General features: G+C 39.9%; 1 protein-coding gene across 1 annotated transcript; it reads left to right on the forward strand.

The window, feature by feature from the left end:
- The first annotated feature begins 4,515 nt into the window (after nt 1-4,515).
- On the forward strand, nt 4,516-22,528 carry LOC126947461 (ornithine transcarbamylase, mitochondrial-like). Its single transcript, XM_050778097.1, has 3 exons — nt 4,516-4,801; nt 19,734-19,872; nt 22,235-22,528. The coding sequence occupies exons 1-3, from the start codon at nt 4,725-4,727 to the stop codon at nt 22,511-22,513; spliced, it is 495 nt and encodes a 164-aa protein (XP_050634054.1). The 5' UTR covers nt 4,516-4,724; the 3' UTR covers nt 22,514-22,528.
- Nucleotides 22,529-27,150: the final 4,622 nt, after the last annotated feature.

Raw genomic sequence — 27,150 nt, forward strand, 5'->3', positions numbered from 1 at the left:
ATGAGCGAGTGACTGAGCCAGAGGTCACATCTGATCTTCAAACATCATTCCCATCTTTCTTTCCTTTATATCACATTGATTCCCTCTTCAGTGCTTGGATTTCACTAGGGAAGCACACTGGCAATTTCAAAGAAATATTTCAAGTTTATACAGATACTTAAAAGCTCAAAATGTCAGAGAACTAACATTCTTTATATCCCCAATAGCAACATTTGGCTATTTGGAATCCTAGCGTCTTAGCTTCTTCATCTCCCTTCTCTCAACATCCAATCAATTATAAATAAATCTCTCTTGCATCCATCTCCTGTTTTTCGATTTCCACAGATATGTGTTAATATTTGTGAAAATCCTAGCATCTCATTAGCTTCTTCATCTCCCTTCTCTCAACATCCAATCAATTTTCCTGATGGGCAAATTCTAATGTCTAAATCTCTCTTGCATCCATCTCCTGTTTTCGATTTCCACAGCTCTAAATATGTGTTCAGGCCTTATATTTGTCACACAATAACCTCTTTGTCTCTTTGCCTCTATTTTCTTCATATTGTACTTCTCACACAATGGCCCCAGGTTAATGGTTTCAAAACCCAATGCAAATAATGACATATGTCTTCTTGTCTGCCCCAGCTCCAAAACTGTAATAATCTTCCTTTGACTACAGATTAAATTCTCAACTCTATAATCTGGCTTTCAAGGTCCTCAGCAATCTGGCTTCAATATTTTGTTCCAAACCTTGAGACAACCCTCCTTTCTGGATGGGAGTACTAGACAGTGGTATACAGGAGCCAGCTCACAGGAGCTTGCAAGAACTATTTTTATACCTCTCTCTTCATCTCTGTGTTCAGTGATGTCACATTAGTAGCTTGAAATTGGCTGTGGTGGGAATATTTACACCTTACAAGTCAGACTGCTACAATTCAGAGCTTATTTTTTTGTTTGTTTGAAGAGCTAGTTATTAAACATTTACCAGCATACCACTATTTACAGGTTAACTGGGACTGAACTTGAGAGTGAGGGTGCAATATGGTATTGGGGACCAAGTTGTTGACACAGAAAACCTAGGTACCAACTCAAAGATGGGGGGCCAGGGGGAAAAGAACAAGAAGCTGTGTTGCAAAACTGTTGAGAAGGCAGATTTGGGCAAAAGTTGAGTTTCCATAGAAGCAGCCACCGAGGAAGGGATTTGGGTTCAAGTAGTTGATTTGGGAGGTAGGCCCAGTAAGCACTAGTAGGGTAGTGAGGGAAATGAGACACGGAAGGGAAGGTGGCTAATACAGGGTAGATTGATGAGCAGGTTATTACTGTGGGCAATTGAGGTTCAATTCCACTGGGGACCTTTTGGGGAGCATGTAGAATATGCTTCATAGTTGCCACTGCTATGGTTTGAATGTCACCTGAAAAGCTTATGTTGAAATTTAAGTGGCATTGTGATGGTAGTAAGAGGTGGGACTGTTAAGAGATGTTTAGAACATGAAGGCTCTGTCCTCATGAATAGATTAATGTGGTTATCACAGGAGTGGGTTTGTTATCGAGAGAATAGGTTGTTATAAAAGCAAGTTCAATCCTCTCTGTCTGTCACTCTCACCCTCTCTTGCCCTTCTACCTTCTGCCATGGGACGGCAATGCGCAAAGACCCTCTGCAGACGCCAGAACCATTCTGTTGGACTTCCCAGCTCCAGAACTGTAAGCCAAATCAACTTTTCTTTATAAATTACCCAGTCTGTGGTATTTTATTACAGCAACACAAAATGGACTAAGCCACCCACATGAAGAGTGAGGAATATGAGAAGTTTATCCTGAAGAAAACAGCAGTGGGTATTTGCATTAAGAAGCAGCAGGTGTGTAGGGGAAGACCGAATGCCAAGGGGATATAAACAAGATACAGACACTCATGGTTTTTTGTTTTCATAGCATGCTTGGTGGTGGTGGGGCTTCATTTCAATGGCCAATGATGGAATGTATTTTTCCAGTTATGTATCATTTGTTGTTACCCTACACACTCTATTTGTTCCTTCCTTTGGGTCTACTCACAGGTTCCTTTTTTTGCTACAATATCTTTTGTAGCTCCCTCTAGTTTTGACTATTTTCTGATTCTTGCAATTCATAAAAAATCAGTGCCACCTTTTTCAGGAATCCCATCTAACCCCCACCCCCTGATGATACAAGCTGGATGATGGTCAAGTCAAGCTGGAGGTCTCCTGTGGCTTGAAGCAAGGGAGCAGGTAACAAGCCCCTCTCCCTGGTTAAGATGTTTGGGGTCAGAGAGCAGAGACAGAAATTGTATTCTGGAGTCATTCCAAATGGTGAATATTGGAAGGAACTCATCATTCCTGTTTTATCACTCTGTCTCTCAGAACCCACACAGCACAGAGGATTGGCTTATGATGGCTGCACAATTGATGGTGGCAGAGAAAACTGGATGAATGAAAGTCTAGGTGAACAAAGATAACTAGATAGGTATCCAAACAAGAAAGTTAAAATTGAATTAGAGGAATCATGGGGTCAACAAGAGCCCCTGGATGAATTCTGAGGATGAACATCAAAGCCTGTAAAGTAACACAGACTCCACATATGACACAATCAGCAGAAGATGGGTAGTTGAAATCTACCCCTCAACAAGTCCATTGAGATGTCCTGCCTTTTGAGATTCAGTGAAATTGCTTTTAACTTCATCCCACTTGTGGTGCAGCTCCCCTTTTCCAATTTCTCTGGGAGTTATTGGTGTCTTAACTTTTTCTTAGTTCCCTCTGGCTTTGAGCTCCTGCATCCGTAGCATTAGGAGGGTTTGTGAATTGCTTTGGCTTCTCAAAATGCTGCCTGTACTCTCTAGCATGGAACTGCAGACACTTCTTGATTTCTCCCCAAGCATTACCAATATGAGTTGTGTGTATGACTAGCACAGTTCAGTGAAGATACGGGGTCAAGCTATGGGCTTTATATCAGCCTGTGGTTTGGCCTCATCTCCCTCAGGCTCCATGCAAACATTCTATTTCACTTCTCTATTATGTGGAGCACTTTTGCTCTCTGAAATCTATTCAATAACTGGCCTTGTTTGCCTCTTCAGAGATGCTTTATTATGTTTTCAAAGTCACTCTCTCCCTTCTCACCTCTGTGCCTTTGCAAGCAGTTGCTTCTGCCTGGAATATCCTTTCCAGAACGGAAGATTTGGTAGAGGTTTGGAAATGTCAGTCTTTCCCCTCACTTCATCTCACATCATAGGAAATGGTGTCAATATTTATTTGCTACTAGTATTAATTATGACATCACAAACATCTCAGCTCCTGAGGTGGCCATAGTTGGTTTTTAATTAACACTTTTTGGAATCCCACCAACTTCTGGCAAATATTTACTTGGGTTTGCTAAAGTCATATAAATTGACCAGAAGAGGCAGCCCTACCCCTACCTCTCCTCTCCTTCCTCCTACCCTTCCTACCTTAGAGGTTTCCCGCTTCGATGAAGCTGGACAATTTTGTCTGGACCTCTCCTACAGGCTTGTATTATGGATATTTGTTTATAAATCATACTACCTTTACTGAACTGTGAACTCTGCAAAGGTGATGTCATCTTCCCTCTCTGAAACTTCAGTGTAGCCCAGTATCTGATACAGAATTGACTTCAAATCATCTGATTTATAACTGAGGATAAATGAATGAATAAATGTGAAGTTGCAGATGGCCCCCTAGTGATCTGAATAGGCTGCTAGGGGAGGAGTATATGGTATCCCCACTTACCACTTGTACTGACTGTGGGCTCCTGTTAGAATCAATAGGCAACTATGTCTTTTCTTTTTCTTTCTGTCTTTTTATTGAGACAGAGTCTCACTCTGTCACCCAGGCTGGAGTACGGTGGTGCAATCTGGGTTCACTGCAACCTCTGTCTCCCGGGTTCAAGCAACTCTCATGCCTCAGCCTCCCAAATAGCTGGGATTACAGGTGTGCACCACCATGCCTAGCTAATTTTTATATTTTTAGTGGAGACGGGGATTCACTATGTTGGCCAGGCTGGTCTCAAACTCCTGGGCTCAAGTGATCCGCCCGCCTCAGCCTCCCAAAGTGTTGGTATTATAGGCATGAGCCACCACGCCTGGCCAGCAATTATTTCTTTATTGAAGACTTATGTGCAAGGCACAAAGGAAGCTCCAGGACTGAGATATTTTTTACTATACCTTCTCTATCTTCTCGTACCCCCAAAATAGCTTCCAGGGCACTTGTATTTGTTTTTGTGGAAAGACTGGCAATTAGAGATAGAAAAGTGAAATAAAAGGAAATAGTACTACTCAGGGCTGTCACATCTACCTCTGTGTTTTTGCAATGCCAGTTTGCATTTTCTGAGTGAGTTACTTCTACGCATCTTCACAGCAGCCAGTACTGCAGTGCCTTGCATATATTATATGCTCAATGAGTACTTGTCAATTGATTTTGTACATGCATGTGACAGTATAAATATATTTTGAAAAATGAGGAGGCCAGGCAATAAAAGAGTCAGGATTTCTTCCCCCCCAAAAAAAATACACAGTGGTGGAGTTCGGCATGAAGTTCAAATGCTCCTGCACCCTGCCCTGCAGTATCTCTAACCAGGGGACTTTGATAAGGAAGCTGAAGGCTGATATTACCTTTGCTCCCTCACTGCAACTGAACACATTTCTTAGTTTTTAGGTGGCCCCCACTGGCTAACTTGCTGTGGAGTTTTCAAGAGCATAGAATCATCCTTTTCACTATTAAAAGAAGATGCTGTTTAATCTGAGGATCCTGTTGAACAATGCAGCTTTTAGAAATGGTCACAGCTTCGTGGTTCGAAATTTTCGGTAAGTGATGGTCAGAGATTTGGGTTTGATTTAGGAATCATGGTGATGCATACAATTCTATTCTGCAGTAAGGCCTCTTTCCGCAGAGTGTAGTGCCACGCTCTGCTTTACTCTCATCTGAGACAGCTGCCTCTAATTCCAGCGGAACTTTCATTTCTCAGTCCTTCTGTAATCAGATTTCACCGTGTGCTGTAGGGGAAGCCGCCCATGGCGGGTATAATAGACTAAACGTTCTTGACATCTTTCCTTTGTGTACATTCTAAACAAGCAAGTGGCTGAAGGAAATTAGGGGAAGTAATTTACACAGGGCCTTCCGCTTGTATCTGGGCTTGCTAGAAAACAATATATCACTCTAAGGTGTTGAGACTAATCCATTCCTTTGAAAAAACAGACTCCAAGTAGCAACTAATAAATACCGACAAAGCTGCTGCAAAGAAATCTTATATGTGATGGGGATAATGACATTTTTAAATAAAATACAAGTTTGAAAACCATCCCTGAAATTCTTGCTGGCGTGTGTAAAGCAGATTGTCTCCAATGAATTCATTATAAAAGTTTACATCCTGCTTACAACCATTGCGCATGTGGTTGAAGATGGTGTGGTGTGTCGGTGGGGAAGGGAAAGGGGAAGGGAACAGGGGACATGAGTTAGCTGGGTAAACAAGGCCATCAGGTGGAGACATCACTACCAGAAAGCTTCTAGAACAGTTTCATGTTAATAATGAAATAGAATTTCTTCAGAGCCCCTTTATAACCTAAAGCAACCTCCCTGACTTCCTTAAGGAAGAAGCTTTTGGTCTGAAGTTTTCTTTTATTATTAGGAAGTGGACCTGTGATAGTGGCCCTGGGCATCCCTTCTCTGGACCAGCTGATAGTTCTAGGTTCTCTGGACTCCACCATTAGCACTACTTCTTTAGTGACTATAAGGCTCTCAGAAGTCAGAATGATACTGTAAATAATATTGTAAATTAAGCCCATAATATTAGACCTAGCTGAGACCTCAGAACCATGAAATAATGCCCTCTCTTATTTTATTTTGGGAGGAATTGTGATTTTTATTTCTTAGACAGCTCAAATATTCAATTGAAATTGTTTCACTTCTCCAGTTTTAAGTATAAAGTAAAAAAAAAAAAAAAGCCCAGAATGATTATGGAGTTTAGCAATTAGTGCCAGAGTTAGATCAGATAACAACCTGGGGAAAAGTCTAAAGAACCAGGTTCAAGGCCTAGCACCACCCTTGCTGGCTATATGGCGTTGAACAAGTCACTAAACTTTTCTGCAGTGTTGTTTCACCTATAAAATGGAAAAAAGGATAATACCTGTTCTGACTACATTGCAGGGTAGTTCAATCATTCATTCAACAAATATTAATTGAACATCTACTTTGTGCCATGTCCTATCAAGGAGTTGGAGATATAGTGGTAAATAATGTAAAAACACACTTCAGCTACATGAATTCATAGTCTAGTGATAAAATGTACATGAAACCTAAAAAGTGACAGACCAATGTTCATTATTTATTTTAGTATTCCATTACACTGAGTTATATCAGATAAAAAAGATGATGACATTTTATTCTATAGTTTTTAACAAGGAATCATCACTGAGTTGAAAACACCCAACTGAATGAATAACCAAAGCCTGGAACTTAAACTTATACTCTTCTTTGATAATTATAGTGATAATTGATTTTTAAAATAATTATCATGGATTAAATTTTGCAAGTAAAACCTCTTCAAAATAGTTGGACTTTTTTTTTTTTTTTTTTTTTTTTTTGTATTTGCTAATACACTACTGTCTATATCCAGTAGCCAGACTACACTTCTGAAAATCCTGGCGAGCTATTTCTCACAGTGAATGGGGGCTGGCGCAAAAGTACGGCTAAATCAGCCCAAATCCAAACCTTCTATTTGAAAGTGTGAAAGCCTCGAGTCACCCATGTTGTTAGAAACTCAATAGCGTGAGTCTCAATTGAAAAATGAGATAATGTTGACATGGTTTCGACATGCATTCTCACGTGGCATAGGTATTTTTCTTTCCTACTCTATTGGTTAGTTGCACTACCTGTCAGCTAGATAAATTCAGAGTTTCTCATCTCCAACAAGACCTATAACCTTTGACAAAGCCCTCAACAACAGAGAAAAACTCCCTGTCAGCTCTGCCTGTTCTGTATTTTTACTTTGATTTTCAGCCTTTCACGGGGATTTGAGTGATTTTTTTCTCCCACATCTCTTGGGAAAGGTGGAGGGCCCTTATTATGTAACATACCACGTGAGTTTACACTCCAGAGTAATAGGAAATATGTGGTTAGAGTTTGATAGTGCCACAAAATAGGAATTGAAGTTTTGAAGTGAGCAGTCATATCGCCATGGACATGATAAAATAATAGCTTAAATGAGGCTGAAACCATCCACACAGCCCCTGGATCAATCACTTTGAGTCAGTTAAATTTTTTAAACAAAATCGATAGGATCAGAAACCAAGACTGCTGAAAACACCCAATTCACAGGCTTTCCATGTCGTAAACAAGGCTCTAAAGCCTTGCTGTGTTTGGATAATAGAGAATGTCCTGTGATTCGTTGCCTATTAGGGAAACCATTTAGAGCTTTGTAAGAAACCACTAAAAAAAAAAAATCTCTTTATCAGAAAAGACAAATTTGTAAGTGCAGTTCGATTTCAAATCACAAATAGAAATTTCTTCAGAGAATATTGAGCTAAGCCACCCAATTCTGTGGAGGTTATGGATTGGAGCCAGAGGTGACGAGTTCTCAGGTATTTCATTCCAGACCTCTATAAGGGCTCACATAACTCATTATGTTCCCCCGTCTCTCACACTTGCCCATCCATACGCACGTGGACATCCAGACAACGTGATTATAAGACATTCATGTTCTCGAATAGAGGAGAGAAAACAGCGCACTTTGATTATTCACAATGTCAAAACTTAAAATGAATGCCTTTTAAAAACATCACTTCAGCTGGGCGCAGTGGCTTACACCTGTAATCCCGCACTTTGGGAGGCCGAGGTGGGTGGATCACCTGAGGTCAGGAGTTCGAGACCAGTTTGGCCAGCATGGCGAAATCCTGTCTCTAATAAAAATACAAAAAAAAAAAAAAAAAAAACAAATAAAAAACAACAACAAAAAAAAAAAACTGGGCCTGGTGGCATGCATCTGTAGTCCCAGCTACTCAGGGGGTTGAAGCAGAAGAATCACTTGAACCTGGGAGGCGGAGGTTGCAGTGAGCTGAGATCGCACCAATGCACTCCAGCCTGGGTGACAGAGTAAGACTCTGTCTCAAAAAAAAAAAAAAAAAAAAAAAAAATCACTTCACTTCAGAAAATCATATAAGAGATGGGACCAAAAGTTGAATGAGGTCATGATGTTTTCCTTGGCCAACAGGGGAATTTGTTTCCTAGTCTATTTTTAGTAATTTAGTAATTTAACTTAGATAAAATAAGCCACTGATTTTTGACAGTTTCAGGTTTCCAGACCTTTAATAGTAGGTCTGCAGAAAGTTAGCCTTTATCTGAATTCTTCAATTTTCAGATAAGGAGAAGTTTCACAATTTTAGACTATTAATGATCTAAGGTATCTTAGAAACGACTAGTCATTCAGTGATCAACAATAACGTTGTAGGAAAAACTGAGTTCTTTTCACACGACCAGGAAAAGTTAGACTCACAGACACTTTGAAGGGTGAGGGGGAGCGGAATTTATTGGGTGAAAAGGAAAAAACTCAGCAAAGCCAGAAGGGTTCCTGTTAACAGGCCCCCATCTCACAGACTGAATACCAGGTTACCACACCGGAACAGGAGAGGCCCTGCTCCTCCCATCTCCAAACGCTGCAGTGCGAACTTCCCCAAGGCCCCACCCTGTCCTCCCAGTGTGAAGGTGGGCATTATTCAGAAAGAATCAGTCAGGGCAGTGAGGGGAAAGGGCGGGTCTCATCCAGGACAGGCAGTCCTGTTTTTCAGCCTACAGGCTGTTTTAGGCTTGAACGTGGGATTTTGCTGGGGGTTGCGGGGTGGGGGTCCCTTGGCTGCCTCCTGTCTCTATCAATAATTTATATCACATATGGGTATGTGGCAACGGTGAGGAGGGTTTCAAGTAAACTTTTATTAATACATTATTATTGTTATTGTTAATAATAATAAATTTGGAAATAATTTGTGAGTTTTTTCACATCAGTGGGATCACTGCAAGGTTTTGTGTGTGTGTGTGAAAATATAGCTCCTTTCTCTTGCATGCCTTCTAATATGCCTTTCTGAGAAGGAAAGAAAGGGATATAATTAAAGTCAGGCCACTGAAAATTCACGTGGCTCCAGTTTACAAACTTCATGAGTGTGGGGAAGACATAGACAAAGAGAATCGCTGATTTCGTTCACTTTCTTAAATTTTCAGATGAAGAATTGAGGCTCGAGATGGCAAATAACCTTCCAAAGGCCATTGTTTATTCCTAAATCTGGGCTGAACTAGGACTACAAATATTTAAAGGCACTGCTCTTTTCATTTCACTGCTTATATTACTTTGATGCCTTCAAATTGATCAAGTTGGCCAATCTACCTTTTTGCCTAATATCCTTTTTTAGGTACAGTCAGAATATCTCAGTAAAGAAAAAAAGCATACATAAGAAAACATGCCTTAGCTCTTGCATTAATGCAAGGTTAAAGAAACATAAAAACCTCAGCCATAAGGCCCATTGGCCCCTTCTTACATCTCCAGAAGTTAAAGTCTTTATCTCAAATTGTCCATGGGGATCAGAGTATCATTTAACACTGAATTTTTTCCTACTCTGGCAAAATCAGTTTCTGACTGACCACATTTTACTCAAATCAAGCACTTTCTCTTCCAATAAAATACAATTATACCAGGGAATACGTCCAAGTATCTCCCACCCCCAGTTTACCAGAGCTGGAAAATGCAGACACTAGCAATGAAAGGCTTCATTCTGCCAGTAGCGAATACTCTTCCATTTTGTAGCTAGGAAGATATTTGGGTAAAGTTAATACAAGGATCTCTTATTACCTTGGCTTAGCTTCTTAGCATTCAGTGATTTGGGGTTAAAAAATCTCTAACTATTTTTCAAGGAATAAAATGAATATAAGGAACTAGTCTTGCCTTTTTCGAGGGCTCTGGCTCTGACCAGACTGCAGTGACAGTTTTGATGGAATATTTGTACGTGCTTCTCATTGTTTGCTACAACATTGTATCCTCCCTCTTATGTGCAGGCTGAAGAATAATAATGTGGTTTATGTCTGGTGTACCAAGGAGATTTATTGTTTACTCTGATTTACTTCTTGTATACTTTGGTACAAGAAAAGCAAGCATTTTACAGGAGACTCGAATAATGCATTTGGCCCTGGTTCTGGTGCTTGTGAACCAGAGCAGGCTGCCTCCTATTGAAGAATGAGGTCTCTAGGGGAACTTAATAGCCACTGATGCCAGCAGTCTTACCTGGCTAATTCAAGCGTGGCTTTTTCACTCAAAAACAAGAAAATGCTTGATACAGACCAAAAAAAAAAAAAAAAAAAAGGAGGCGTTATGTCAGAACTGTCTTAATGTGGTACAATTGTGGAACTCTTCTAATTTTTATGTAGCTTAGGAAAGAGGTGTGGCAACTCCATTTTGGAGCCAAGGGGAGGTCTATGAGGAGAGAGTAAACAGGATAGGAATTTAAACTGGGACCATTGTATTTGCTTTCCTTCCAGTGATAAATTTTCCTGGTTAGTTTTTGATATCTATGAAAAACAGCTCTTTTTCCCAAGCTAACATTTCCTGCCCCACCTCCTGGATGGAATTGAGAAAGGTGGTGACCACTCTAATGATTTTTCGGTGGTATAAACAGCATAACCCCCCTTCACTAGCTGTGGTGGATTTTTTTTTTTTTTTTTTTTTTTTTTTTTTTTGAGATGAAGTCTTGCTCTGTGGCCCAGGTTGGAGTGCAATGGCGCAATCTCAGCTCACCGCAACCTTCGCCTCCCGAGTTCAAGTGATTCTCCTGCCTCAGCCTCCCGAGTAGCTGGGATTACAGGCGTCTGCCACCATGCCCAGCTAATTTTTGCATTTTTAGTAGAGATGAGGTTTCACCATGTTGGTTAGGTGGGTCTCAAACTCCTGACCTCAGGTGATCCACCCGCCTCAGCCTCCCAAAGTGCTGGGATTACAAGCGTGAGCCACCACCGCACCTGGCCAGCTGTGGTGCAATTTTAAAAGAAATTCTAGTTAATCGCTCAAGCCCCCAGATGCTGGTATGACCAGATATACAGTATCTACCTCTCTATTGCTTTTGTCCCTAAGAACCCTGACAAGTTAGTCTGTCCAAAAGGAGTTTGTGGCAAGAAAGAACCAAAGTATCAGTGTAGTCCACTGTTACTGTACTTCCAGCTCAGTCTTCATGGTGATATGAGCAAACACTGGCCCCATGAGGTGTTCTTACCAGTTTTCCAGGTTTTGGCCCTTGACTCACAGTGCCGTGCTTAGGATCCAAGATTAGTCCACTCTTGTTTCACATACATATGTCCAACCATTGTTCCCAGTAGTGCAAATACTATACCAGAGTGGTGGGGCTCTAGGGGATTTCAGCTTTAGCAACACACTAGGCCACAGTTAATTATCCTCCGTGATTTTCAGGCCTTGTGTTCAGCCTGGACCATACCCCATATTTGATCTTCCCACAACATACATTTTGTCTTTTTTTTTTTTTTTTTTGTCTGAGATGGAGTTTCCTTCTTGTTGCCCAGACTGGAGTGCAATGGCACCATCTTGGCTCACTGCAACCTCTGCCTTCCGTGTTCAAGCGATTCTCCTGCCTCAACCTCCCGAGTAGCTGGGATTACAGGCCCCCCGCCACCACGTCCGGCTAATTTTTTATACTTTTAGTAGAGACGGGATTTCATCATATTGGTCAGGCTGGTCTCGAACTCCTGACATCAGGTGATCCCCCCGCCTCAGCCTCCCAGAGTGCTAGGATTACAGGCATGAGCCACCATGCCTGGCTGAAGTGATGTTTTTAAAAGGCATTCATTTTAAGTTTTGACATTGTGAATAATCAAAGTGCACTGTTTTCTCTCCTCTGCACCTGGCCTATGTCTTTTCTTATCATCAGAATTTGGTCAGGATGTTGAAAATCCATCATGACAAATCTTTCGATATTCATCCCAGAAATCTGCTAGGAATTAATTCTTTCTTTCTATTTTTTTTTTTTTGAGATGGAGTTTCACTCTTGTCACCCAGGCTAGAGTGCAATCAATGGCGCGATCTCAGCTTACTGCAACCTCTGCCTCCAGGGTTCCTGCCCCAGCCTCCCAAGGAGTAGCTGGGATTACAGGTACCTGCCACCACGTCCGGCTAATTTTTTTGTATTTTTAGTAGAAATGGGGTTTCACCATGTTGGCCAGGCTGGTCTAGAACTCCTGACCTCAAGTGATCCGCCCGCCTCGGCCTCCCAAAGTGGGATTACAGGTATAAGCCACCACGCCTGGCCTGAATTCTTTCTTATACAAATAGATTTACTTTTGCCCTGAAGACCTATTATCATTTATTCATTTCCTTAAGAAATATTTATTGAATGCTTACTATATTCCAAGCACTGTACCAAGCACTGGGTATATATTAGTGAATAAAACTGGAAAGGTCTCTGCTATTTGTGGATCATATGTAATCCAGTGAGAAGAGTAAAAGTAAGCAATAAATAAACACATAAATCTATGTTAAAATTGTGATAAGTATTACAAACAAAATGAAGGTAAAGTGAAGACTACTTAGACAGTAGAGTCAGGAAAGGAATCTCTTAGGAGGTGATATTTAAGCTTACAGCCTGAGAATGAGAAGGAGCCAGCTTTGAGAACTGAGGAGTGTTTTGGACAGAGGGAATGGTATATCAGAGTCCTGTGATCGGAAAACTTTTGGAGTACAGGCAGCCCTTCCTTTGCAAGATCCCAACGTGAACAAATTTCAATTACCACAGTTTAGTTAATAACACTAGGCCACTACGAACACAGTTCAAATTTCAGTCATCGTGGCATATTAATTATAAGTAATTCATAAAGCAAAAACTTCATTGCTAACTCTTCAGTCTACAAATCACCATGTAACTAACACATACACAGTACATCATGATCAGTGACCAATTACATCACTTCTTTTAAAGTCTGTTGGTGATTGGTCACTGTGCATCTGTCATACAGTTTGCATACAGACAGCAAAGAGTATAGCTGTGCTGCCTCCTTTTCTCCCAGTGATAAACCCATGGACATTTTACAAAAATGGATAATGACAGTGCAGTACATGAAAGTGCAGCAGAGAAATAAAAAGTGACTTTGGGAGGCTGAGGTGGGCGGATCACCTGAGGTCAGGAGTTCAAGACCAGCCTGGTCAACATGACGAAACCCCGTCTCTACTAAAAAATACAAAAACTAGCTGGGCGTGGTGGCAGACATCTGTAATCCCAGCTGCTTGGGAGGCTTAGGCAGGAGAATCGCTTGAACCCGGGAGACAGAGGTTGTGGTGAGCTGAGATTGTACCACTGCGTTCTAGCCTGGGCAACAGAGTCAGACTCCGTTAAAAAAAAAAAAAAAAAAAAAAGTGATAGCAGTGGAAGTTAAATTTGAATTGAATGTAAATCGAGTTATGGAAGAAACAGCTGATTATGTGATTGTTACCCTGCTGCTGTTTGAGAGACTGTAGATATACAGCCAGAGGAACTTAGTGAAGATAAAGTTATTGACATAACTGCAGAAGGTGGTTGTGACAAAAAGGATGAAGATGTCCCAGGAGAAGTAACACCAGCAAAACACTTCACATTAAAGGAACTCTCAGAGATATTACATAGCGTTCAAAGTGCAAAGGAAAATGTTAAAAGTTTATCCAAACTTAGAAAGAATTATGACAGTTTATCACAACATAGAAAAGATGCTTGCTCTATACCATAAGTTCTATGATGAGAAAGCAAGCACTGTTCAAATTACTCTTGATAGAGTTTTACAAGGAAATAAAACACTATAATTCTCAATGCTTCTAATGTTTTAAATTGCATTGTACTAAAAAATACATCAGTTTTACTATTTTTCACTTCCCTACACATTTATAGCTGACAAAAAGTTTTTAATGTTCTGACAATTTTTTAAAAGTCACAGAACAATTACAGTTTTCCCGCTAAATATTAAGGTTACTTTGCATGGTTTCAGATTTAATGGCTATTCACAGTCCCACACACTACCATGCAAATTAAAAATTGCCTGTGTTATTTAAAAAAAAAAAAAAAAAAAAAAACTGTGGAGGACATTATGCTAAGTGAAATAAGCCAGGAAGGACAAATACGATATGATTTTACTTATATAAGAATCAAAAATAGCCAAACTCATAGATTCTAATTTAAAACATCAGACAATACCAATTGTCAGAAGTTGGGAGTGGGGGAAATGGGGAGTTTTTCTATGGATATAAACTTTCTATTATTCTAGATGAATAAATTCTAGAGATCTGCTGTTCAACTTAGTGCCTATAGTTAAAAATATGGCGTTGTGCAGTTCAAAATTTATTAGGAGACTAGATCTCATGTTAAGTGTCCTTACTGCAAAACCAACCAGCAAACAAAAACACAAAGGGGCACAAGGAAACTCTGGGGTGGGGGAAGGTTGTCTGCTAACATTTATTGGAGATGTGATTTGAGGGCAGCAAGAGTGAGGGCAACATTATCAGCTGCTGCCATGGAAAGTCTAGAGTCAGAAAGAGAGATTTTTCCGATCACTTGTAGTCCAAGGGAAAAAATATTGAAATAAAAGTTTCTGTTCTATATACATTTGAAAATCAAAGGCCTTGACAAAAAGGAAAGGTTCAAGCAGGATGTTTATGTGTTCTTTCTACCTTTATGTTCCAATCTTCTGTCAGTGGAGAAATAGAAACAGCAGCATCTCACGATGCAAACCCACAGCACAACATTAACCCTAACCCTAACTACAAGCTTAATTTCACCTCCAACTTAGAAACTTCTAAGTATGTAGGACAAAAGCTGAGGAAGCCCCAGAAACTTGTTACTTCCTCCAGTCTGTCTTCTACTGGGGATAATAAGAACTGGAAGTTGGAGCTTTTGGAGTAGTAAAAGGTAAGGTATTCTTGGTCCTCCTCTTTCCTGTTTCCTTTTATGGAAACTGGGGAGAAAAAGTTTAGTTCTTTGCAAAATTTTCATTTCCACTTCTATTTCTCTGAGATTCAACAAGAACGACACAATTCTAAGATCTACGACATTCTCTTAAATAAAACCTGTAGTCTTGTGAGCATTCAGAAGTGAGAGCACACAACAAAATCCCGCAGAGGCTGAGAATAGGGGACGGTATTGAATCCTTTAAGTATAGCAGTTTGGAGACTCAGCTTTTGTGGGCTCCAAAATAACCAGGAGTCTGAGTAAAATGTTTTACTCAAGGCAAAAAACTGAAAGCCTCAAAATTAGTTCATGAGTGGTTTTTCCTGTGGTTGATGGATGTGAGTTCAACAGCTACAGTGATGTTTCCCAAATTCCTTGAAACAGAGGGAGTGGGGTTTTCCAGCAAAGTATTCTTCCCCTTTTAAAATAATATTAGAGGAAGTCTTAAGCCAAGGAATATTAATGTGTTATTGTAAGACATGTAGTCAAGAAGGTTTATTTTCTGTAATTTTATGTTGCTTGGATCTTATGCCAGAAGAAAAGTATTTTCAAATCTGCCCTAACTGTGAATTGAGAAAGGTTAAGCTGCCGTGCCTTCATTTCAGGCCACATATGCAAATCTGTTTTACAATCCCCAGAAGATTTCAGTTGACCCTGAAAAATGCATGAATATTAGTCAGTGTTTACTCCTTAACATTATCAGTACTTGGTATTCCAAGTGTTGCTTAATATTATTACTAATTAATATTATCAGAAGAAAACACATAACCAAAATTTGTATGTAAATACAAATTTTCTGCCTAAATGCCTTACTTCCAAAGTTATCAAATTGCTGACTACGATGGAGATATTGGGCACAGTTGTGTAAGCATTTTACTAGGGTTTCAGTAGAAGGAAGAAAACGAAGGGCTGTCTAGAAACTTCTTTAGTCAGCAAAATGTCTTTGTATATCTACAAACTTATTTTTAAAATATTTGGTTCTTGGCCTGGCGTGGTGGCTCACGTGCTGTATTCCCAGCACATTGGGAGGCTGAGGCGGGTGGATCACCTGAGGTCAGGAGTTCGAGACCAGCCTGGCCAACATGGTGAAACCCCGTCTCTACTAAAAATACAAAAATTAGCTGGGCGTGGTGGCACATGCCTGTAGTCCCAGCTACTCGGGAGGCTGAGGCAGGAGAATGGCATGAACCCGGGAGGCAGAGGTTGCAGTGAGCCGAGATCACGCCACTGCACTCCAGCCTGGGCGACAGAGCGAAACTCCGTCTCAAAAATAAATAAATAAAATAAAATAAAATAAAGTAAAATATTTGGTTCTTCTTAGTCTAAACTTTTTAAATTTTTATTTTCGTTTATGTTTTGTTATGTACATAATCTTTTAGTATAGCAGCACATATAAACAAACAAAACATACATTATGAATCCATGTTTAAAATTTTTTACTGTTAGAGGTACGTACTGAAAAGTTGAGGACCACTGCTTTAAAGAAATTTCCATAAATGGAGAGCCTATGATTCACATATTTTTAAAAGTCAAAGACAATAATACATCTTTGAAATAGGAATGTTAACCAAAATTTTGTTTCTACATATAAGCTGAAAACACTTGGGCCGGGCGCGGTGGCTCAAGCCTGTAATCCCAGCACTTTGGGAGGCCGAGACGGGCGGATCACAAGGTCAGGAAATCGAGACCATCCTGGCTAACACGGTGAAACCCCGTCTCTACTAAAAAAAATACAAAAAAATAGCCGGGCGAGGTGGCGGGCGCCTGTAGTCCCAGCAACTCGGGAGGCTGAGGCAGGAGAATGGCGTGAACCCGGGAGGCGGAGCTTGCAGTGAGCTGAGATCCGGCCACTGCACTCCAGCCTGGGAGACAGAGCGAGACTCCGTCTCAAAAAAAAAAAAAAAAAAAAAAAAAAAGCTGAAAACACTAATTTCTATTTGTAGTTGAATATGTCACTAATGTCTTAGATTAAATCAGTCAATTGGCGGTGGCTCACACCTGTAATCCCAGCACTTTGGGAGGTTGAGGTGGGCAGATCACTTGTGCTCAGGAGTTTGAGATCAGCATGGCCAACATGATGAAACCCCGTCTCTACTAAAAATACAAAAATTAGCCGGGTATGGTGGCAGGTGCCTGTAATCCCAGCTAGTCAGGAGGCTGAGGCACAAGAATCGCTTCAACCCAGGAGGTGAAGGTTGCAATGAGCCGAGATCACATCACTGTACTCCAGCCTGGGTGACAGAGCAAGACTCTGTCTCAAAAAAAAAAAAAAAAAAAAAAAAAAAAAAAATCAGTCAATCAACCAATTAGCCAACCAACCCAGAAACTCTCAATCCTTATGGAAATTCTCTTCCCTATTAACTAGACCTCTAAAGGGCTCAGTCTCACAAAATGTCTACCGAAAAATATCTATTCACCTACTGAACATTAAATGAACCAATCAACTCTGCAATAAACATATGTAGTGCAATATTCACTTGTCTAAGTTACTGACATCATGCAGTGGAAACAACAAATTGAGTGAATTTGTGATTTTCCCACCTATAAGCTTATTACCATTGCTAAAAGGCCTCCATAAATCCCAACAGATGATTAACTCTTCATCCCAAGTAGCACAAGCTCTCTTATTAGGTTAGAATTAAAGCATGATCATTTTGTGACAGTTATTTTACTTCTAGTAAAATTAATGTTTAGTACATGTGGTGAACCACAATTTGCCTTTGGCTATTTATGATTTCGAATGGTAGAAAATACCAATTATTGTTAAACACAGATGACACTGGGAATGATGAGAGAAAAATGATGCTTATTTTACAGACTGATTACCGCAAATAACAATTATTGTCATAACAATATAACAAAATGTTAAAATCAATATTTTTCAGTTTTGGTTTCTGCCAGGCCCAGGCCCAGTAGATACTGATTCTTCTCTCATTCTAAAGTGAGATGCTAGACCACTACAAATGGAATTGCAAAGGAAATAGACAAAATTCAGTTTGGAATCCCTTGGGTACCACCTTCAGCTTATAAAATGTGTTGCAGAAACCAAGAAAGGGGTTGGAAATTAGAAGATAATTTATAGTGAGTGTTTCTATTGTGTATCATATGCCCCCTCCCCCATGAAGGGGATACTCTTCCTTCACTTCAAGCCCAAGAAAATGGCTCCACTAGGGCCCACAGTAAACTGATGTCAGGACGATACCTGAGAAATTTAAAGTAGGGAGGACAGGCTAGTTAGCTGTTCTGATAGCAGAACAAGATGGAGTCTATACCAGGATGGACCTGACACTTGTTAGAGCAAAGAATGTGAAGACCTTCCCGTGAACCAATAGGGAATGAGAGAAAAAAAGACCTAGCATGGTATTGTTTCAGATCATGACCAAGAGACCTCCTGGAGGGGTGGGGGAAATCTCAGCAAAATAGAGGCTGGATGTGTTCCCTTGGATGCCAGAGGAAATGTAATTGTCTGCATCAAAGACTGCTATGAGCAATTCCTAATGATAAGGGGGGGTTCTCCAAAGGACCTCCAAAAACACTCCACAAGACAGTCAGGTGTTTAAAACACCTGCACCAATGCTAGATTGCTAGAGCAGAACCAGGCTTTTGCTGGCTCTTAACTCCTCATCTTCCCTTGGCTTCACTTCGATGAACTGAAAGGAAGGAAACAGAGGAAAGAGCACACTGACCCCTCTTTCCCCATAGAGGAGGCCAGCTTTAATCAGGCATAAGCTGGAAGGGAAAAGGTGTTAACCTGCAGTAAATTTCTTAAGTTTTTTTTTTAATCACTATTATTATTATCATATTTTTGTTACGTGTTATTTTACTGAGACTCTTTGAGGTAGTAAAATAAGCAGAGGGCATTTTGTATTTTTCTGAGTTAGTAGAGAAGCTACAGTGTCCATTGTATTTTCATCCAGGGATAAAAAGAACAAGCCCCAAGAACAGATTTGAAGGGCAGTAGGGGGAAAATATGAAGTTATTTTCTATTGTGCATTACAAATGCTGCTTGTACAGCCTAATGATTTTGATAATAATAGCTAAAAGTTATCAAATGCTTATTATATTCCAGACAATGTCTGCTTTACATGTATTAAATAATTTTATCTTCACAACAACTCTATAAGATTAGTATAGTAATTTTCTAGGTGAGAAATTTAGAAGCAGAGAGTGGGTAAGTAAATTGCTCTAGGTTGTATGACTAGTAAGTGACAAAGCCACTCATGTGGCTATTTCAAATAAATAAGAATTCAATCTCTTTTTGCAATTCTTTTTTTTTTTTCTGTCAAACATCCAAAATACTGGATATATAAAATATAAATGATGGCCATATCAAATTTCAATGCATTAACACTTTGCAGAGACACATGAGGTTATATGTGATTTGCTGTGCTTTATCAAGAATAAAAAGATAAAGCATTTGCTATGCTTTATCAAGAGACCAAGGTGGGCGGATCACTTGAGCTCAGGAGTTCGAGACCAGCCTGGTCACCATGGAGAAACCCCATCTCTAGTAAAAATACAAAAATTAACCGGGCTTGGTGGCGTGTGCTTGTAGTTTCAGCTACTTGGGTGGCTGAGGCAGGAGAATCACTTGAACCTGGGAGGCAGAGGCTACAGTGAACTTAGATTGTCCCACACTCCAGCCTGGGCCACAGAGTGAGACCCTGTCTCAAAAAAAAAAAAAAAAAAAAGAAAAAGAATGCTTTATCAACAATAAAACAATGAATCACCATAGTACATGGGCTTTTTCTGAAATACATATTTCTCCTTTTTAAATCTCTTTTTATAGGTGTGGACAACCACTACAAAATAAAGTGCAGCTGAAGGGCCATGACCTTCTCACTCTAAAAAACTTTACTGGAGAAGAAATTAAATATATGCTATGGCTATCAGCAGATCTGAAATTTAGGATAAAACAGAAAGGAGAGGTATGTAACATTTTCTTTTTACCTTCCATTACTATCAGTCCGCCTTTTTAAAGGCAGCCTTCCCAAAAAAAGAGGAAAAAGAAAATACATTAAAATTCTTAAACAGTAGCTAAGTAATGAACCCTTACAGTCAAGGTAATTGATTATCATGGAGCATACAGGCATACAAAAGAACATAAAAATCAGTTATTGAATGACAAGTCATTGCACTTTTTTCATGTGGAATGCTGAAATTCATTATTAACTGGATTGAACCTAAGAAATCATTTGTCTGAAAAGATTTTATTTTATTTTATTTTTTTTATTTATTTATTTATTGAGATGGAGTCTTGCTCTGTTGCCCAGGTTGGAGTGCATTGGCACAATCTTGGCTCACTACAACTTCTGCCTCCCGGGTTCAAGCAATTCTCCTGCCTCAGCCTCCCAAGTAGCTGGGATTACAGGTGCACACCACCATGCCCAGCTAATTTTTGTATTTTTAGTAGAGACGGAGTTTCACCATGTTGGCCAGGCTGGTCTCAAACTCTTGACCTCAGGTGATCTGTCAAGATTTTATTTTTATACCCCTTTTCTTTTCTCTGTGTATTTTCTATCAAGTCAAAAATTAAGGCCGGGTGCAGTGGCTCATGCCCGCAATCCCAACACTTTGGGAGGCCTAGGCAGGTGGATCACCTGAGGTCGGGAGTTCGAGACCAGCCTGACCGACATGGAGAAACCCCGTCTCTACTAAAAATACAAAATTAGCCAGGCGTGGTGGCACATGCCTGTAATCCCAGCTACTAGGGAGGCTGAGGCAGGAGAATCGCTTGAACCTGGGAGGCAGAAGTTGCAGTGAGCTGAAATCATGCCATTGCACTCCAGCCTGGGCAATAAGAGCGAAACTCCATCTAAAAAAAAAAAAAAAAAAAAAAAAAGAAGAAGAAGAAGAAGAAGAAAGTGATCCTTTTTTTCCTAGTGACAAATTTTAATTTTGGATGCATATCAGATATAGAATCATTAGGATAATGTCAAAAAAATTCACAATGATGTGACAGCGTTTTAAAAAGCATTTAGTTTAGCAAAGAAACAATTAATGGTATCCAGGTAGGAGAAGAGATGGCATATGGTTCTTAGCTATAAGCTTAATTCTGCATTTTGAGCAATTTATCTTTGAAACACAATTAATACAGTAGCTTCATTTAGACTGCTTAATTGTGAAAGCATTTTCATATTCCAAGCTTGTTCAACTTTTTTAAAGAGTTGGTTTCAGGTTGAGAAAGTTTGACACGGCTTTGATTTTATTTAGTTGGCTGGCTTTCCAAGCTCCTAAGAGAAACTGTGGACAGGAGTGACTGCAACTGCTATGGGTTGATGTTCCTATAAAACACCTGAAATAAGGAGAAAAGGTCTCCCCAGGCTCAGGCCTATATTCTTGATACTTTGTGGATGAGGGAGGTTAGCTGGCAGGAATCTATTTGTTCCAGAACTCATTCTATCCGGAAGCCCTTCTACAGAAGAGGAAGGAGGAAGTGCCCCGCCCCACATTTCAAACTCTCCAGATTGTTTTCAAATAACTTCCAGAAGCAAAGTCTTTGTATTCCCATTAGGATGCATGATGAATGTGTAGCTAAAACACTAGGGCTTCATCATTGATCTAAGTGGAAGTCATAGTGCCCCATGTTGTAACAGAGTAGCATTTTCCCAGCTGAGAAAACACCTCCAAACCAAACACCTTCGAGGTCATTGAAAACTGAATGGGGATTTCAATGGCGTTAAGTAAGAAGGTGGTTCCAGTATGAAATATTAACATACTTTGGAAAAAATTCACATGAACTCAGATCAATTAATACTGCTTTCTAATTACATGTCAATAAGCTCTGGAATTACTGTTCTCTTCCCCCATTTGTATAGTATGTTAAAAAACATTTTATATTCACTTTTTTTTTGAGATGGAATATTGCTCTGTCGCCCAGGCTGGAGTGCAGTGGCGCGACCTTGGCTCACTGCAACCTCCACCTCCCAGGTTCAAGCAATTCTCCTGCCTCAGCCTCCCTAGTAGCTGGGATTACAGGCGCACACACCACCACGCCCGGCTAATTTTTTTTTTTTTTTTTTTTTTTGTATTTTGAGTAGAGACGGGGTTTCTTCATGTTGGCCAGGCTGGTCTCGAACTCCTGACCTCAGGTGATCCACCTGCCTCGGCCTCACAAAGTGCTGGGATTACAGGCATTGGCCACTGTACCTGGCCTAAACTCAGTTTTTAAACAATATTTTAAACACTTATTTGATGGCAGTTATTACTTATTTTCTAATAAAGAATATGTTTTAAACATAATTTATATATAAGATATATTTTAATTCCATTCTTGTCCTTGATTTATAGTATTTGCCTTTATTGCAAGGGAAGTCCTTAGGCATGATTTTTGAGAAAAGAAGTACCCGAACAAGGTTGTCTACAGAAACAGGTAAGTCCACTGCCAAATTCACACTTGTGTTAAAGAGAGGGATCGAGGGTGAAAACTTTGGAGGGGTAACCCAGCGCGGGGATTTGTCTGCCTCTAACAACCACAAAGAAAAAAAAAACATTTTTTACTGGGAGCAGCAGTGCAAGCCTGTGGATGAGATTTCCAGTTCTCATAAAAGCTGCAAGCAGAAAAATTAGCTTCATCTATAAGAATTCCATAAGGAACTGAGTAGAAGTTCCATATAACTCTTTATGTTCAGAAAATAAATGTAGGTGGGCACACATTTTCAGGCCTCGAACTCAGTGGGTAGGAAATGTGTCTATTTTTCTAGCATGTCAAGAACATTTCTTTGTGTGTCTCAATTCTGCTACATGGTGGAAATTTAATCTTTGCAATGTTAGGCAATCCTCAGTTGTTTCATGGTTTATTTTGTCCATTTTGGATCTCCTCTCCATTTCCCCACAGCCACGGTTAAATCATGGAGAGTATCTGAATGTCAAGACATGTAGGGCTATGGGGATCTGGTCCTTGGTCATTAGAACATCATCATCAAATGTCCATGCTGGGTTCTGTTGGGACTTCTATATTCCCATTGGATCTTGGCTGTCTCCTACTTACTGCAAGGTTTGCTTCACTCTCATTAAAAGACCTGATATTGAGACAACCAAGTATAAAGAGGTCACTGAAGAACTTCCAGCCGGCCTGCACACTGGGAGGAGTGCACACGGGGGTGAAGCCTCAGGAAGTTCACACCATTTGCAGCGGGGAAGAGCTGGCCTCTCCTGTTCCGAGGTGGAACCTGGGATTCAATCTGAGAGGCAGGAAGACTACTAGCAGGACTCTTGCTCTTTTGAGAGTCCCTATTTTCCCTTTTTTCTCTTTTCACCCGATAAACCCTACTCTTCTCACCCTTCAAAGTGTCTGTGAGCCTAATATTTCATGGTTGTGTGACAGTGACCCCATTACAACAATGTATCTCTTGGTTTCATTCTCTCAACCTCTTAGCAGCTCTCCAAGACACATTAGGCACAGAGATACTACAAGGCTGCCTCTACTGTATTGTTTCTTCCTCTTGCTGGGTGCCAGGGAGCTCAATAACATTTATTGCCTTCTAGAGGTCTGTCTTAAAAGCAAGACAGGGCTGGGCACGGTGGCTCATGCCTGTAATCCCAGCACATTGGGAGGCCGAGACGGGTGGATCACGAGGTCAGGAGATCGAGACCATCCCGGCTAACATGGTGAAACCCTGTCTCTACTAAAAATACAAAAATTAGCCGGGCGTGGTGGCGGGTGCCTGTAGTCTCAGCTACTCGGGAGGCTGAGGCAGGAGAATGGCATGAACCCGGGAGGCGGAGCTTGCAGTGAGCTGAGATTGCACCACTGCACTCCAGCCTGGGCCACAGAGCAAGACTCCATCTCAAAAAAAATAAATAAATAAAAATAAAAAAAAACAAGACAGGTTGCCCTCAGTTCTAGGATTCTCCAAACTCATGGAGCTTTCCAGCATACTCCCCATCCTTCAGAAGTTGACCTGGGGAACACATAGCAGGGTACAGTGTCAAAGGTCAACCAATTTTTATTTCTATTGCTTCTCCTCTCTTGCTTCTCTTCTTCCCCTTTCAGTTCCCAGTATTGGAGGCCAGGAAACAAAGCAGGATGAAAAACTGGCTCTGACTATCCATGGATTATTCCAAATCTATGCTTTTGTGCCTAGAATTCTAGGCTGTTAAGGATATTTTTTTTCTCAAGCTATCATCTCTGCAATTTCAAAATGGGCACTTTGAAACTCATAACACAAATTGCCTCTTTTCTTTCTCTCTGCATTTCTGCTCTACCAGACCTCACTTGAATCAATAATATGACTGCCCAAATGAGCAATCAGACAGGGTTAAGGAGGAAGTACCACAAACAAAAACATATTCATTGATATTTCAAATAGATTATTCTACCTTACGAGTATCAGAGCTTCCTAGGGCTTAGACGCAAACAACTATTACATGTGATTTTTACCTTGCAATGATCAGATTTTTACCTTGCAAGCTTACCAAATAGATATCAAAAAGAAAGTTCAGGGGGATTACGCAACTTGCCAGATTCACTCAATTAATACCAGTAGCACCAAGATTCAGATCTGAAGCCCACTATTCTTACTAATGCACACTCCTTCCCCCTAAAGAGAAGGAAGGAGGCAGAGGGAAAATTTATAAGGTGCTAATCTTTAAAGCCCTAGGAAGAGAACAGATAAGAACATTTTGCTCGTTAAAGCTGTCTGCTATAAGAGATCATGTTGATATCTGACAGATGGTAGGGGAGAAATGAATAAACCAGTCAGTAATTCTCAAATTCTGCTGCCTTTCAACACTAGTATTCCATGAGTTGGGTAGAATTTGATTTTATTTTATTTTATTTTATCTTGTATCTTTTTGTTTGTTTGTTTTTACCATTAGTACTTAAGAGAAGTGGTCTTTTTTGAAGTCACCAAAATAATTGATTAATACATAGAAATTTCTCAAATTTAAGTTTTTTTAAAAGGGATTTTGCTGAGTTCATGGCATTTCTATGACTTTTCCCTGTTCAAATGTTATGTTTGAAACCAGAATATTTCTGAATAAATGATCGGTTTCACCATGTATAATAATGTGGTAGTTAATCTATTAATAAAAACGAGAGTGACAATTTAATAAGTTTTTGGATGCAGACCCCGTGCCAGGTGTTCTACATTAATTATGTGTGTTATCTCACTTAATCTTCATGACAACTCTGTGAGAGCAAGACCATTGAGGAAAACAGGCTGAAACGGGGCCAGCAAATGGCTCAAAGGCACGTAGCTAATAAATGGCAGACCCAGGATTGGAAACTATTACTAAATATATATTTTTAAATATCTAATTTAGTAAACTAAATCTATTGATTTAATTTAATTATACAGAATGTAATAGTCATGTTTTATTCTAGTAAAATTGTTTCTACTGGTGGCATTAAGCCTTTTGTTAAATGATGATTTTCTATAAAGAAATCCTTAGAAACCTTCCCAAAATCGTAAATAATAACAACAAATACATGAAGCAAGGAACGTATGATTGTTAAAACTTATAGTTCATGGAGCATTTGTCATTATCCTCAATAATTGCATATGGCATCCTGCCAAACTCAACAGTAGAATCACTCAAAGCGAGCAGCTGCCTTAATTGTTTACAGAAACAGTAAACCCCAATCAAAATCATGACAGAATATTCCTATTGTGTGTATGTGCGTCTTAACAGTTGTCCTTTGGTACAATTTTTCAACAAGTACCACCTGTTACTTTGGTGCTTAGAATTAAAATAGGTATAATTATAACTGTTACTGCCCCAAATCTGTGCCAGCCTCTGAGATGATCCTCACTGGACAGTCTTTGGCAATTCTGTTCCAAGCCTGAGTTTCAGAGCTACATTCATATTCCTACTTATCTCAGGAGACAGAATCAAATTCTCCACCCAACTCTTACCATAGTAATTGTTTATGTAACGTGTTTACTAAAGTGTAACACACAAACAGAAAAGTGCACAAATCATTAAATGTATAGTTCAATGAATTCTTACGATGAAAAAACCATCGTTAACTAATACCCAGCTAGAGAAACAGAATGGTAGTAGCACCCAGAAACTTCCTAATACCCTTTATTTCCTTCCAATCACTACTTCTCATCCACCCAAGGATAACTTATTATCCTGGCTTCTAACATCACAGATTCGTTTTGCCTATTTTTGAACTTTACATAAATGGGATCATTCAGCATGCGCTCTTTTGTGTCTCACTTCGTCCACTCAACATTGTAAGATGTATCAATGTAGCTGTGTGTAGTTGTAGATCATTCATGCCTCGTCCACCCTTTGTGTGTGCCTGCCTGGCAAACCAGACAATTCTCCTATGTGTCTACCAATGATTATATTCTTTTATAGCAAATGAATTAAGCTGATAGACAGATACATTTATTAATCTCAGTAAATGCAGTAGCTGATAAAAGATGCAAAAGGCATTCTAAGAGATGGTTCTTTTCATTATTTAACATTGGTATTTCACTTTCAAGGTGAAATGGAAGCTGGTGTTTTAACAGCTGTTTCAAAATCATCATCTGTACAAAGATGCCAATATAAAAATTGTGATACTATTCTGCAGTTACAAAAGCCAAGCACAGAGAGGTTAATAACTGCCTTCATTCTACCAGCAAGGGTCCTCGGATCCCTCATATTTCCAGTGAATGAATTCTATTTATACTCTTTTTTCCAAAGCGGGCAGGGATCTATGGGGAAGTGAAAGAGCAAAATAAGATTTACTTTTATTTTCCCAAACAGAAATTAAGAAATTAACAGAAGAGGCCCGTCATGGTGGCTCATACCTGTAATCCCAGCACTTTGGGAGGCCGAGGCGGGTGGATCACAAGGTCAGGATATCAAGACCATCCTGGCTAACACAGTGAAACTCCATGTCTATTAAAAATACAAAAAATTAGCCAGGTGTGGTGGTGGGCACCTGTAGTCCCAGCTATTTGGGAGGCTGAGGCAGGAGAATGGAGAATGGCATGAACCTGGGAGGCAGAGCTTGCAGTGAGCCGAGATCACGCCACTGCACTCCAACCTGGGCAGTGATACTCTATCTCAAAAAAAAAAAAAAAAAAAAAAAAAAAAAAAGAAAGAAAAAAGAAATTAACAGAAAACAGAAGAAACCCTTTGTTCAAAAATAGCTGATGTTAAAGCATAAACAAATAAAACAGGTAAAAGCAGGCCCCTCTGGATAAAGGGTGGAAAGAGAGTGGAAGCCCATCTCTCTGTCCTCTTCTTGGCAATGGCAGCTT

The sequence above is a fragment of the Macaca thibetana genome, unplaced genomic scaffold (assembly GCF_024542745.1).
Source record: "Macaca thibetana thibetana isolate TM-01 unplaced genomic scaffold, ASM2454274v1 unplaced_scaffolds600, whole genome shotgun sequence".
NCBI lineage: Eukaryota > Metazoa > Chordata > Mammalia > Primates > Cercopithecidae > Macaca > Macaca thibetana.

What these genes read in the sequence shown, in the direction of transcription:
- LOC126947461 (XM_050778097.1), top strand. Translation starts at nt 4,725, where the DNA reads ATGCTGTTTAATCTGAGGATCCTGTTGAACAATGCAGCTTTTAGAAAT. An exon ending in TTCGTGGTTCGAAATTTTCG is followed by an intron (nt 4,802 to 19,733) that starts GTAAGTGATGGT and finishes CTCTTTTTATAG; the next exon opens with GTGTGGACAACCACTACAAA. An exon ending in GGATAAAACAGAAAGGAGAG is followed by an intron (nt 19,873 to 22,234) that starts GTATGTAACATT and finishes CTTGATTTATAG; the next exon opens with TATTTGCCTTTATTGCAAGG.